We start from the raw sequence: 13,375 nt of genomic DNA, 5'->3' as shown, positions 1-13,375 counted from the left end.
AACAGCGTAAGTAAGTTTAATATTACAGCAACAGTTTAGTTCCTGAGGTCACAACAATGTTGAGAAATATGCTACATATCCTCAGCTACAGACAGCAGCAGAAAATGGGGAAAAACTCTCATCTTCCAAATCCCTCTCAAATTAAGGGTTAATAACAACTGGAATGAAAGGTTCAGTGATGACAAGAAGGTATTTAGCAAAAAGTATGATCAGAAGCACTGAGGTTAAGAGACACTCAGGCATGTACATAATACTATGACAAGTATGACAGCTTTCAGGACGACACATTAGAACTACAAAAACACAACGGGCAAGCCCAGGCAGAGCAGCTATCAAAGCAGCACCATCACTCAGTGGTGGTACATACTCTTCCTTAAGTGCACCCTTCTTGTTCGGCTCCTCCACAAATGCTTCTGTTTCTTGCTCTTCTGACATCCCATGCAAGTATGGATTCAATGGTGGTGGCCTCCAGAAGGATCCATTTTTGAACATACGGAAATCTTCTGTCCTCCATTTGGTTGGAGCATCCCCCTACCAAAGAAAACAGAAGTATTTTTATTTTGGTGTTATTTTACTTCACTATGCTTGAAGCTATGAATTATCATTAAAATTCTACTTGCCTGAAGAATTGAATAAAGCTTCCATCTATAATATACATGGGCTGGAGTCTGGTTTTCAAATAAAAACCTAAACCAAAGAGCAAAGAAAAAGACACAAAACATATTATAAATCTGGAACTGACATAAATTTAAAAGAAGGAATAAAAAAGCAAACAAACAAACCCTGTTCAGAATCCCATCTCAGCTGCAGAGTGAACACAAGGAGCTAAAACACATACACCCACAGCATAGCCAAGCAGAACATGTGCAACTGCTCCACGCAGCCATACACACACAAGCACGCACACACACACACATATGCAATCTGCAGAGAGCAGAGCTCCCCAAAAGCAAAGCATTGCTCAGAACTCAAGAGAAGAACAAACAAGGTCAGAAAGAACTGTACAACCTCACAGCAAAGCAGAAGAATCAGTGCAAAGAATCACTACAGGAGCAACTCCAAGCTCAGCACAAGTGATGCAGGAGTTTGCAGTTGCACAGTGAAGTGACTCATCAAAAAAATGAATGACCTGAAGTTTTCCACCAGTAAATTATCTGGCAGAACACTGGCAACATCTGACGAAGGATGTGGGAGACAAGCAGACCATTTTTAATGGCCAGGATATTTTGACCTGCATGTTTTCTCACTTTGCATATAAAAATCAAAATGAAGCACTTCAAACTTACTGCAAATAAAACACTGCTAAAAGCTCATTTAGCACCTCCCTGAAAGCCTTTTTTTTTGAGACTGCATTTCACAAGAAGTTTGGAGACTAGTCCTTCTTTATTCTATTAATGGCAAGCACTGGAAATTCTCAAAACTTCCCTACATCAGCTGAAGTTTAATTCTATTTTAATTGACATAGAAGAAAAATTACTCCCAGCTTTTGCTAAAGGTTAGAAACTAGGCTCCAGGAAGAGTGGACTTCAAATTGAGTTTGTCTATTTGGGGAAGGAGGGGGATTTTTTTTCTTTTTTTTTAAATGTATGCTTTTGCTTCCACTGATTTCCACTGATTTCACCAGAAGGTGAAACCCTCTGAAGAGTATGTGTTAAATGTTATTTATTTAAATATACAGAAATGTATTACATTTTGTGCGTGTGTACTATTTTACTTATTTATATGCACATATTAGTAACAACTGGAACAAAAATGTGTTCTTCCTTATAAAAGCATAGTATAGCCACAGGTGCAATTTGTAAAGTTTACATCTGCACATAAAGATATATACAGCAAAAGCCAGTCTTATTAGTATTTGAAGAATGCAGAGTATTAACAACAGTGAAAATAGCTAGTGTTATTTGCAAGTGAAGCAATGTAATAAGCACCTGAACATTGGGTTGTTGATTTCTCGGTTCATGATCATGGCTTCGAACATGGGCCCTTCCCGAACCACAAACTCTATCATTCGATGTATCAAAGCGAGCAAATTCCTACAACAATAACACAGTTAAAGAAAAATTGATTCAGACCTAACACTATATAAAACTACACTCCACCTAAGATACTACAACTGTGCAGGAGATTATTATGCTGTATTGTTAAGAAATCTGCATAAAAGATAAGGCAACATAGAACATATTATAGCTGTGCATCACAGACACGGGCATTCTAAAAATCAAACCATGCCTAGCAGTGGTGGAGTAAGAATTTAAGAAACCTCCTTCCTGAATTTCCACGGCTTAGCCTACAATATGTCTTTCTTAGCAGAAGCCCAATACACAAATATGGGCACTTGAACACCAAAGTACAATTAGCTATCAAAAACTAAGCCCTCATCTACATTGTCTAGGGTAAGACTGAAGTGTTAGCTGAAGTTCTACAGGGGAACAAGTGGCTGAATATTTTGCTCAAAATAAAACACACATACTTCTGAATATTCAATAGAATCTGTATTCAGTTTTCAAACTATTCAACTATGAAAGGAAAAGCAAATAGCCTTCTTGACACCAAACAGGGAGATGTATTTATTAAATTTAGATCATCTCTTTTTGGTCAAGACTCAACTGTTGGCATAGAACAAAACTGTCCATTTTTTTGCGTCATACCATCCCATGTTCCCTCCCTCATACACCCAAGAGAATTAAATCACCATTAAAATAAAATAAAAATCTGTATCACTTCATTCAGCGACAGGCAAGAAGTGGATGTGAAGTGGGCATTTTTCAATGCAGAGTTGCTTCTAAGCATGATAACAGGAGACAGCCATAAAAGCTTTATCAAAAATAGTGATAGCCAGTTTCCACCCCTCTGGGTTTTATGGAAACAGGGTCCTGAATTTTTAAAATAGATTAACAACATATAGCAAAAGCTTCACAGCACGTGTCCTTTGAATGTGATGCAAGCCAAAAAAATTACAGATTTTTATATTTTTGAATTAATTTTCTTAGATGCAACAAATGGATATTGGTTCTTTACATGTAATTCATTAGATTTCTGTACTGCATTTTTTTAATGACTTTAATTCCATAATTACTACATTGTAAAGTTGCAGAATTTTCTATTACTTCTAAGCAATGAGGTGACTGCTTTCTCCCAAGAGTACTCCAAATTCTGCCACAGATATAATGCACTAGATTAAAAAAAACTAACTTAAAAATATAATAATTGAATATCCCTGTCATCTGGAAGTGTTCTTTTGAACCATCTAGCATTGAATCTACATTTGCCTCAAATATTACACAAATAAAATCAAACAGCTACCAGTTCAGCTTTCCTGTCTGCTTTTTATAACCCCAGAAACATTGCAAAGAGGACATAGTTGCAACAATTCTGTAGCCATTTTATTTACAGCAGTGTTCTGAAAGTCTAAACAGCCATACTCTTTTTGTTACATGAACTGTATTTGAAAACATCAGCAAGAAAGAAATCTACAATTAGCTTCCAAGCCTCCAAGCTATTATCAGCATTTGTTTATTTTAAGGCAAATCCAGTGTGATCACTTCTGACTTCCTGCAAATCATCACTGGTTTTCAACTAATTTTTCTTTCATCAAGTCAAATCAAGTTGTGTAAGAGCAGCTTATGCTTGAACAAGAACATCTGCTTCATGAAGACCTCCAATGTATGAAAATAGATTCGGCTCATCCCATATCTGAAAGATGTTGTTACAGGCATTTTGGTATGTAAGATGGGACTACCTGGAAGTGAATTTCTCAGAAAAAACAATTGATTATACATATTCAGGGTTTGCTGTTTACTAAGAAGTAAGAGATGTTAAAAATGGAATTGAAAATTTTTAAAGGAGAATAATTAAATGTATTATCCCACTGAAGTCAGTCAAAATTTTTGCATGATGGCATGCACTGAGTAATGCATGGTCTTAGCAATTGTCACTGGCAACTTCCAAAATCATCAGGAAAAGAATCATTACAAGTGTTTTCAAATACAATTCATTTAACATGAGTTCTTATCATACAGCCTTTTAAAATGCCACAGTAAATAAAATGGACATGGAAAAATAAAACTTTTTCTCTGACAGCTACTCTGTGAGCACTGTACAGTTTTACAAGTACTTGTTCTACTACTCAATGTTTCTCAAATCAAGACTCCTCCTGGTCGCCCCAATTATTCAAGTCTACCCAACAAAAATTGTACTGTCCTAAAATTCCATCAAAAATACAGTACATTGGAGCATGTACTGACAAGTCTGTTAATGCACTATAACCAGCTTCACAAATCTCCTTCTGCCCCCTCCCCCCACGTAAAAAAAAGAAAAAAGGGACTTTGTGACAATTAAGACAGTGTAGTAAAAAAACGATAGTGCATCATTTTAAAATGTCATTTAGCTTAAGTTGGCCAACAAAAAAAGGTTTTTCAGTTATAATAAAACCACATTTATTGGAGCCGATCGTACCAATGTCTGGTCAAAAACTGTATACTTTCCCAATCCATCCCATGATGTTTTCCTGGTCCCCCGCTGCCGCAGACAGTTCAGCTGGTGTTGCTCACCAAGGCCAATGTCAAAGAGAATTTGGTAATCTTTTGTGCTTCTTTACTTTTAAAACAGTGTTGTGTTCCTATGTTTGGGAAAAGGCTTTAGCTTAACTGAGCAAGAGTACACCTAGACTAGCGTGAAGGCAGGAACAGTGATGGGGACCAAAATGGAAAAATATCCTTGCAATAATACAAAAGTATCTTTTTCAGTGACAAAAATTATTAACTGCTGCATTTAAAGAATTAGCAGAAATCAAAAGTGATTTTCAACTGAACTGGTTATAGAATGTACAAATAAAAAGAAAGGGGGGGAGGGGAAGAAAAGGAAAAAAAAAATAACACCTTACAACTACACCCCAGTACTCAAAGGTTTATGTCAGGACTTATCCTGTGTCTGTAAGACAATATTTCACCCTAGTGTTCACTCATAAAATTATCCTGCATCTATCTCTAGTGCTCAAATTAAATGCAAAAGATAATTACTTAAGTCTACCCTCACTTAAAAAAAAAAAAGAGTTAATAAGACAAGAATAGTTAGACTGCAAACCACACACATTTCTTTTTAAGAATTAAAATAACCATTGCTCAGTCAAGCCATTACCTTTTCCACAACATCACCATTTTTCTTTAAAATTCCGAAGGGGAAATTTTCTATATTTAGATCAGTAATAATAAAGAAAAACATGTACCTTTCTGTTGGGATAACCACTTTGACTATGGCTTGCGACAGAGTCTGTATATGAAGTCACATCAGATAATAAACATAGAATATGTGAGTATTGTTAACAAGTAACAAGCAAAAATATACATATGCAATGAAAATACTACACATCTATCACAAACTTTGCAGGCAATCACTGCTGTGAAGTTATAACTAAGCAATTACACAAAATTCAAATGGTTGTGTCAGTGAACCATGAAGGTTCACTAATTTCAAAGTATCAGAACATTCCTGTCAGAATGTACATTGAGGCACTGAATAGGAACTATGCTGAATATATAAGAAAGGAGTTCTTAAGTTTATGAAAAGATTCTAAACTATTTGACTTGGCTCATGTTGGTATTACTTTATTCCCAAGTCTTACAAGAAACAGCCCTGACATTTAAGTGTCATTCAAAGAATCAATAAATTCTTACAAATGAAAATCAAGTTGGTTTGTGATTTCAAGATACTTACCCTTTTATCAGCTAATATTCCACAAAAAGAAATGTTTGAAAACTGACTCCATAAGTAGCATAAAATACTTACTCAATGTCCAGATTAATTACCTTCTACACAAAATACATCAACTCTTCTAGGGTAAAAATAATGCTACCCAAATTAAAATGTAGGATTTTCTATAAGGAAAACAATTTAGATATTGCAATTTGGCAGCCAAGAAAAGAGGGGGACGTAGGAGAAAAAAATCCAGGGAGCCTGGAGGGGGAAAATGATAGCCCGATTTTAAGCACTAAATTAACAAGAGCCAATATACTGTACCCTAACACAGACATGAAACAGAGCTTCAGGAATTAAGTAGGTTCCCTTGGGCTACAGCAGGGAGCCACAGAATTTGCAGACTAAGGGCTGCCAAAGTCAGCCTGAACAATGCGAATCTATGAAGCCATTGAAATACTGTCACAGATGTAGTATTTAACAATGAGATACGGCCCAGGGTACTGTAAGTTACCTTCTCAAAATCTTCCTTGTTTTTTGGTGGTGGTAACATTGGAGCATTAGGGTTCTTCAATCTCTCCCTAGGCTGGGCATTGAAGGGCAGTCCTGACGGGGGCGGTGGCAGGGTGTGCTCCATCATGGAAGGCGGAATGTAGATTGGATGTGGTGGTATAGGTACAGCTTTGCCCCAGCCCAGCTTCATTTCAAACGACATAATCATCTTGCCTGAAAAATGGAAAGAAAGCAAGCCTCAATTACCACGATGTTATAAATTGGTTCTGCATCACTTGAGATTTCTCCTTGTTAAGAGCAACATTTAGGTTTGCCTGCCACCATTTACCCTTTGCTTACATTGTTGACTACTGTTATTACATCCATCAGACTACAACACAGGCAAATGGAGGCCTATTACACAAAATGTTCTAATAGTCTTCCCCCAATGTCTTTTTTTCAGGACATTGCAGTACACAATTACTATTGTTTGACAACATTCAGTTGTCAGTAGAACAGTCAAGTGTAAACTAAAATCACTGCCAGCCTGGTATCTACTGGAGTTACAAAATACGTCTCACTTGTCTGATAAAACAACCTGAAAATGTGCTTACAGTGTGCAAAGATAATTACAGCCCTGAACTGAGAAATCTGTTTACCATTTAAATTCTTCAATGCTCTTTCAGCATCTCTCCTGTTCATAAAGGCAACAAAGCCACAATTTCTTTCTCTTGCTCTTTCTTCATCAGTTCTTGGCCACATAATTTTAACACTTGCTAATGGTCCAAAGCGGCCAAATTCTTGACATAACATCTCTTCATTCATCTAGATGAAAAAGAGGTAAAAATTAACATTTTGCCACTGTATTTCTGTGACAGTTGTTTGTACTATTGACCAATTCTCAAAATTTTAATTTTTTTAGTTTCTTGAAAAACACCACTTAATTGATAGCCCCCACCAATGCAATCTACTGCAGAAATAAGAATCTAAAAAACTGCACTTTTAACTGAGCACGCTCAAATTTTTAAGATATGATCCACCTTGCTTAGAGATATCAATGGAAAAATAATTTTAACTGTGCTGAGACTGGTAATCTAAACCTTACCTTTTCAGCATTATGTACAGAGTATTTACTCTAATGAATATTGCAAAAAAAAATCATATGGACCCAAACATTCCAACACTGCACTCCCTGGCTCCAAACTTACCTGAGGATTGATGTTTCCCAGATACAAATTTGTTGTGCTTGGATCTCCAACATCATGTGACCCTGGTGCATAATCATCCAGTACTAAAATAAAGGAAAAAAACAAACAGAAAAAAAGAAGTCATAATCCCTGCTATGCGTTTACATGACAAAATTACATTGAGTAAGAAAGGAATCTGTATTACCACCAGATGATCTGTTTCTTCTTGAAGGAGCATCCACTGAATACAGAAAAGAAAAATATGTACAGTTTAGTCTACAAATCTTGAAGCCCAGGCTAACATAAAAAATAACATCTACTTACTCGAACGCCGCTGCCCATCTGAATCAGACTGGGGTGGTTCAAAACGACTCAATCTACCTTTTGTTTTGTGCCTTTCATCACGCTCCTCTTGGATTCTACAAAGCAAGTTTAAAGTAAGCAACAACTTAAAACCATTCTGAAGTTTTTATTCTAAAATTTTGAATTAACTTTACAATTATGAGAATTTTTTATATGAAACAATGAGTTTGTTAGAACTTACAAATTGTCAGTATGTCTGAACTTCTGTTTCATCAACTGGAATGTATCTACCAGAATTAGTCCCGCTGCATGCTTCCTCACCCATACTGTCAGGGTATTTCATTCTCAAACAAAATTGGAAATAAGAACTGTGCTCTTAAAAAGTGACTCCAATTCCACATCCAACTGCCAGAGATCTGCAGACCACTCAGGTGACTTTTCAAGATGCACACAACTCCTTAGTCTCTATTCACCCTTCTAGCTTTTCTAACTCTTACTCACAGGCACACCCACATGACTATTTCCAGAATAAACTGGATTTCATCTCTAACTCTGAGGACAGTACTCACAAGTAACTATTTGGTTCCCTGCAGTCTGGCCTTAAATCCTGATATGAAGATACTGAATCCCAGGAATAAAAGGAATAAAAGTTTAACTCATTTACTCCACCTAAGGAACACGCAGCAGTGAGGCTCAGGCACTCCTCACAAAAGCTGCATATGGATTTAGAATGTTGTACCTACCCTTTCTAGTGCATAGATTCCTTTGTTTTCAATCTCTAGCATCAGGATAAATATATGGCATTCAGCTGCACTCAATACATGTGCTGCTCTTTGTTGTATTTACCACACATTTGGAAGTGAAACAATTTGCTTTTTCAAGCATTGTCCAGCTTGCTTTTAATACTATGTAAGTTAATTTGAATTACAACACTTATTTCTGCATTATACAAAAGCTCAACCTCCTCCTACAAATTCCTCTGGATATAGTTAAGAAATACTGACAAAGCTCACTCTTTTCAAGAGTGACAGACATTCCATATACCAGCAATCTCTCTGCTACACCCATGTACTGGGTTTGCTGGTTTTGGTAGTGGGGGGCTACAGGGGTGGCCTCTGTGAGAAGCTGCCAGAAGCTTCCCCCATGGCTGGTGAAGCCAACACCAGCCAGTTCCAAGATGGACCCAACAACAGCCAAGGCCAAGGCCAGGCCCATCAGCAATGGCAGCAATTAAGCCTAATTAAGTTATTTTAAGCTAAATAGTTACACTGTTTCACAAGCATTTGAGGGACAAAGAAAATAAAAACCTTTTTTGTGAAACAACTTAGCAAGAATGATCTTAAATACTGTCTGTAAAACAAGACAAAACCCTTGGATTTTGTTTACAAAAAACTAGCAAACTTACTGCTTTAATTCCTCTTTAAAAAGTTCCAAATTACTCTTTTTCTTTTCCTTCTCTCCTTTCTTCAAAGGCTAGAATTAAAGAAATATGAAACAATACTTCAGAAGACAAAATGAACACAATTAAAAATCTTGTAACAAGACTTCAGAAAATTTCCATGCATATTTTACCCACAGCTTTCAAACCAAGTAACTACAGGAGGAAAAAAACAACGAAAAAAAACCAAAACAACAACCAAATAGACTTGAAACATTCAGACTGAGCGCTATCAAACACAAAGCTAGAAAATAAAAAATTAAGGATAACTGAAAATAAACTTTGTTACTTCTCACTCTCACAATGCAATACATGTGATCAAACACTCTCTCTACTACATACACATTTAAAACAACTGTGAGGAATTTTGTCACTTTGTTCCGTTTGGAAACTAGGATGCTGACTATACCCCTAGCAAACCATCATGCTCTAATGATTTTCATAGACATGTGTACATATATATGTAAATTATTTTACATATATATATCCAATTATTTTATCCATAAACATTCTACTTGAAAAGAATTTCCTTCTCTTGCTTCCTTTTAAATGTAAATACAGTCTGAAAAAACAGTTACTTTAAATAGTTCAAGATCCTCAGGAAAAACACTCCTGAATGACAAAGAATATGGATACTGCAATACTACTTTTTTTTTTTTTTTTTTACAATAATATATGTTCCTTAACTAACTCATGTGAAATATTACCTTCAACAACATTGTTTTTATATAATCAAATTTAAATGAAAACGTTTCCAATAGGCAGACATACAAAATATTTGTGTTACACACTACAGCTTTGGAAAAACTGGACTTCCTACTCACCCCAGGCAAAGTTGTTTGTTTGTTTTTGTTTTTGGGGAGGGTCTGCCAAATAAATAAAATTATTTTTACCTCATTATCTTCAATCACCATTGGACAGGGCAAGTGAGTAAACTGCATTACTTCACAAGTATTTATGAAAAATTTGAAAAGCAGTAATAGTCTTACAGTACAAACACTTGCATATGACAGAACAGAGCTCAGAAAAATAAAAAAAATGCTACAATTCATTTCTGCATCTGTAGAGCTTTACATATAATGAAAATCAAAACTGCCATCTAGTAGTACCCCACTGGTCTAACACTGACATTTGGTTAAAGCTGGAGGGAGGTAATGATGGAACTGCCCACAATTATCACATTACATTCATTTCCCACCCTAACAGGCAGCATCATACATGTTTCACTTAAGCTTTAAAATAGTAGTAAGCTCTATTAAAAGACTTTTAAGACATCCAAGACATTCATTACACATACACATTAGTAACAGTAATCATATGCAATTATCACTTGAAGACTGCTTGTTCATATTTTTAATATTTTCGTTATTTTTTATGATGAACCTTGGTTAAAGAAAAAAAAAACCAAACAACTTCAAAAATCAAAACAAAAAAAAGCTCCATCAAACCATGCAGAAGACAAAATAAATTAAATAAATCAAGGTGTTCAGCTTCAGAACTGCGCAAATTCTGGAACTCAAAGAGGGACTTCTCAAACTTCACCCCCCTCAAAAAACCCAAAACAAAACAAACAAACAAACTCAAAGAACCCTACCATGAAAAACTCGGATCAACACAAAGGTCAATTTACTTATTGGTTTTTAAAAAAAAAAAAAATCAAGAACAGATGGTATCAACAGGAATTGAGAAGAATTGATTCTAAAACCAGAACTTCCCAGAACCGAAGCAGCTGTTACTTTGCAACAGTCATCACTAAATCTACATCCATGAGATGTTTGTCCACATTAGCAGCAACACAGTAAAAGAGCAGTGCCACACCAGGTGCATTGTGCCACAAACAGGGCTCCTGGACCTTGGCATTTCTTCACCTTCATATCTGCTATGGGTTCAGGCCACTCCAAATGCCCACCTTCTCTCAATACGTGACACACGCAGATAAAACTACTCTGCAAGATCACATGACCCTTTTTCTAAGCATTTCTAAATACATCAGGATGAGTTAAGATTCAAGTGAGAAACTTACAGGCTTTTTGGTTTCTATCATTAGGAGGGATGGAGGTTTCTCATTAGATGGCTGACTTGGTTGATTTTTTTGATCTGAGAATCGTGACGAAGGTTTATAGATTTTACCCCGTTTCTCATCTGTTTCATGCTCCTCTGAAATGAAAGACAAGTTGAAAGCAAATTTTATTAACTAATCCTGCACAACACAGTTCATTAGAAAGAATGCTGTTCTTTAGTCCTGGCCATTCGATTCAATAAATTATTTCATTTTTAAAAAGTTGGTAATATAAATTTTACATAATTTAACATGTTTTAATATGAAGAAAAAGAACACAGATTAGGTAGTCTTAGGTAGTCTAAACCAAAGCATTTCTTCTTCTTTTGGTTAAAAGACAAATCACACCACTCCCTACCTCAGTCAAAGCATAAAATAGATATTAGCATCAAGGTTTTTTTTCTGCTTCTAATGTAACATATTAATTTTAAAATACAATTCAAAGCTAATCTTCATCTTTATACAAAGCCAAATGACCCACCACCTCCAAAAAAGAGATTAGTTATACCTTTAGATGCATTAACGATTCCTCCTCTTACAAATGTTTTCACTTTATTACCATCACCTCCTTCAAAGGCAGCAAGGAATTCTTCATAAATTTCTGCAGCAGCCTTCTCATCCTCCTACATAGCAAATGTTAATCTATTTACTATCATCACAGAACAACCTTCAGTAGACAGTTACTCTTAAATTAGCTATGTGACATGCCTTTTTATTTTCTAGAGTTCAAGCTACAAACCGCATCAAAGGAGTTTCAATTTTAGACAATTCAAATTTCTGAGAAATGTGGGCAGAACACAGCACATAACAAGCAAAGCCAGTGAAGATGTGTGCTCCAGTACGTTCCTTTCCAGGAGTTTACATGGCAACATTCAAAAGATGCCAAACAGAAAAGCTCAAATCAGTCTTATGAGCCCGGAGCTTTGTTGGCCTCAGCATGAGAGAACAGCGCCTGTTCCATCTCAGCCTTTACAATCAACCCACATGGCTCAAAGAGACCAACAAACAACAGGACCACCTTTCTGCATGTCCCAGAGAACAAGTTAATTCATTGGATTAAGCTGAGACACTAAATTTAGGACTATAATGACCTTCAGGCCAGTATTTCTGACAACCCAGCAGGAGATAAGCCACTGGAATATAGTATGAGTTGTGAGTATGAAGTTCAAACCCCAAAATTTTCAAAATTTCCACCTTACCAACTACCAGATACTATTTCATAAAATCTGGACACTCCTGAGTAATCTAAAACACAGTATCAAATTTTAAGGTTTGTATTAGTTTCCAATAGTCAATCGACCAAAAAATATTTTACAGAACTAACAAGGATGTGTACTGAAACAATTTCAAAAATGACAAGTACACTTTGTAATGACTGAAATCCAATGATAGAGAGCAAAGGAAGAACAGAAAATTACCTAAGGTGATAGCTGTCTCCATCCTGAGCAATACATCAGTGGATTACTGTAATTCCTTATTTCAGGAAGCCAGAGAACTTGATTTCTCACAGAGAAGAAAGGAGTAAGCCTCTCTGTATTGTAATGCCATGGATGCCAAAAATATATTATACATGTAAAACACAATTCTCTTTTGCTCTTAAGAGAGCTACAATTATCAAAACTAAGATATCTGGTGTAAAAGCTGATTGGAATTTAAAAGCAAACTTATTTGAGCTCTGCAGACAAAGTAATTTTTTTTCATTGTACACCATTACCTTCTTTTTTAATTCTTCTTGCTCTTTCTTGCTCAGAGTCCGTTTGGCAGCACTCATTTTGCCAATACTGAATGCTTTAAGTTTACTTTCCATTAGAGGCTGCAAAGGGAGTAAGAAAAGGCAGACATCAAACTGTTTACAAAACAATTAAAATAACGTTACTTTTGAACTTGATCTAGACCAGTAACTCAAATAAAACAAAGAAAAGCCATTCCTGTACTTATCTCTGAAGCTGTCATTATCTAATACAACTAAAACAAGAATTTAAATCTGTGTGGCTTCTTTTAAACAAATCATCCCTGGTTTAATGAGAAAGTTTTTAATACTACATTCAAACAGATGAAATCTGAAGGAGCCTTGTTGTAAGAGCCTGGACGTTTATCACTGGGCAGCACTGCAGTTTCCAAACCTTCAGAAGTACATGCTTTGCACTACAGTTCTTCGCCTTCCTTCCCCCACCCCCTCAAAAAAGCTTTTCTGACTATTTTGGC

At 35.9% G+C, this 13,375-nt stretch overlaps 1 protein-coding gene across 8 annotated transcripts in view; it reads right to left on the bottom strand.

Annotated features, from left to right (window-relative positions):
• The window catches only part of U2SURP (U2 snRNP associated SURP domain containing), a 44,262-nt gene that overhangs the window by 20,571 nt on the left and 10,316 nt on the right, over positions 1 to 13,375 (bottom strand). For 3 of the 8 annotated variants that reach the window (XM_015637142.2, XM_015637143.2, XM_015637138.2), the window contains exons 3-16: positions 12,885 to 12,983; positions 11,679 to 11,793; positions 11,135 to 11,268; positions 9,936 to 9,977; positions 9,079 to 9,146; positions 7,695 to 7,789; positions 7,576 to 7,611; positions 7,392 to 7,474; positions 6,843 to 7,008; positions 6,206 to 6,417; positions 5,225 to 5,268; positions 1,929 to 2,033; positions 621 to 687; positions 368 to 531 (exon numbers count right to left, since the gene is read on the bottom strand). In XM_015637142.2, the coding sequence (XP_015492628.1) occupies positions 368 to 531; positions 621 to 687; positions 1,929 to 2,033; positions 5,225 to 5,268; positions 6,206 to 6,417; positions 6,843 to 7,008; positions 7,392 to 7,474; positions 7,576 to 7,611; positions 7,695 to 7,789; positions 9,079 to 9,146; positions 9,936 to 9,977; positions 11,135 to 11,268; positions 11,679 to 11,793; positions 12,885 to 12,977 (1,424 nt within the window). In that variant the 5' untranslated portion in view covers positions 12,978 to 12,983. The other 5 variants (XM_015637139.2, XM_015637140.2, XM_015637141.3 and 2 more) reach the window with 5 other exon arrangements.

This window comes from Parus major, chromosome 9 (assembly GCF_001522545.3).
Source record: "Parus major isolate Abel chromosome 9, Parus_major1.1, whole genome shotgun sequence".
Lineage (NCBI taxonomy): Eukaryota > Metazoa > Chordata > Aves > Passeriformes > Paridae > Parus > Parus major.
Note: the sequence above shows the minus strand (reverse complement) of the source record. Positions and strands in the feature narration are given on the sequence as shown.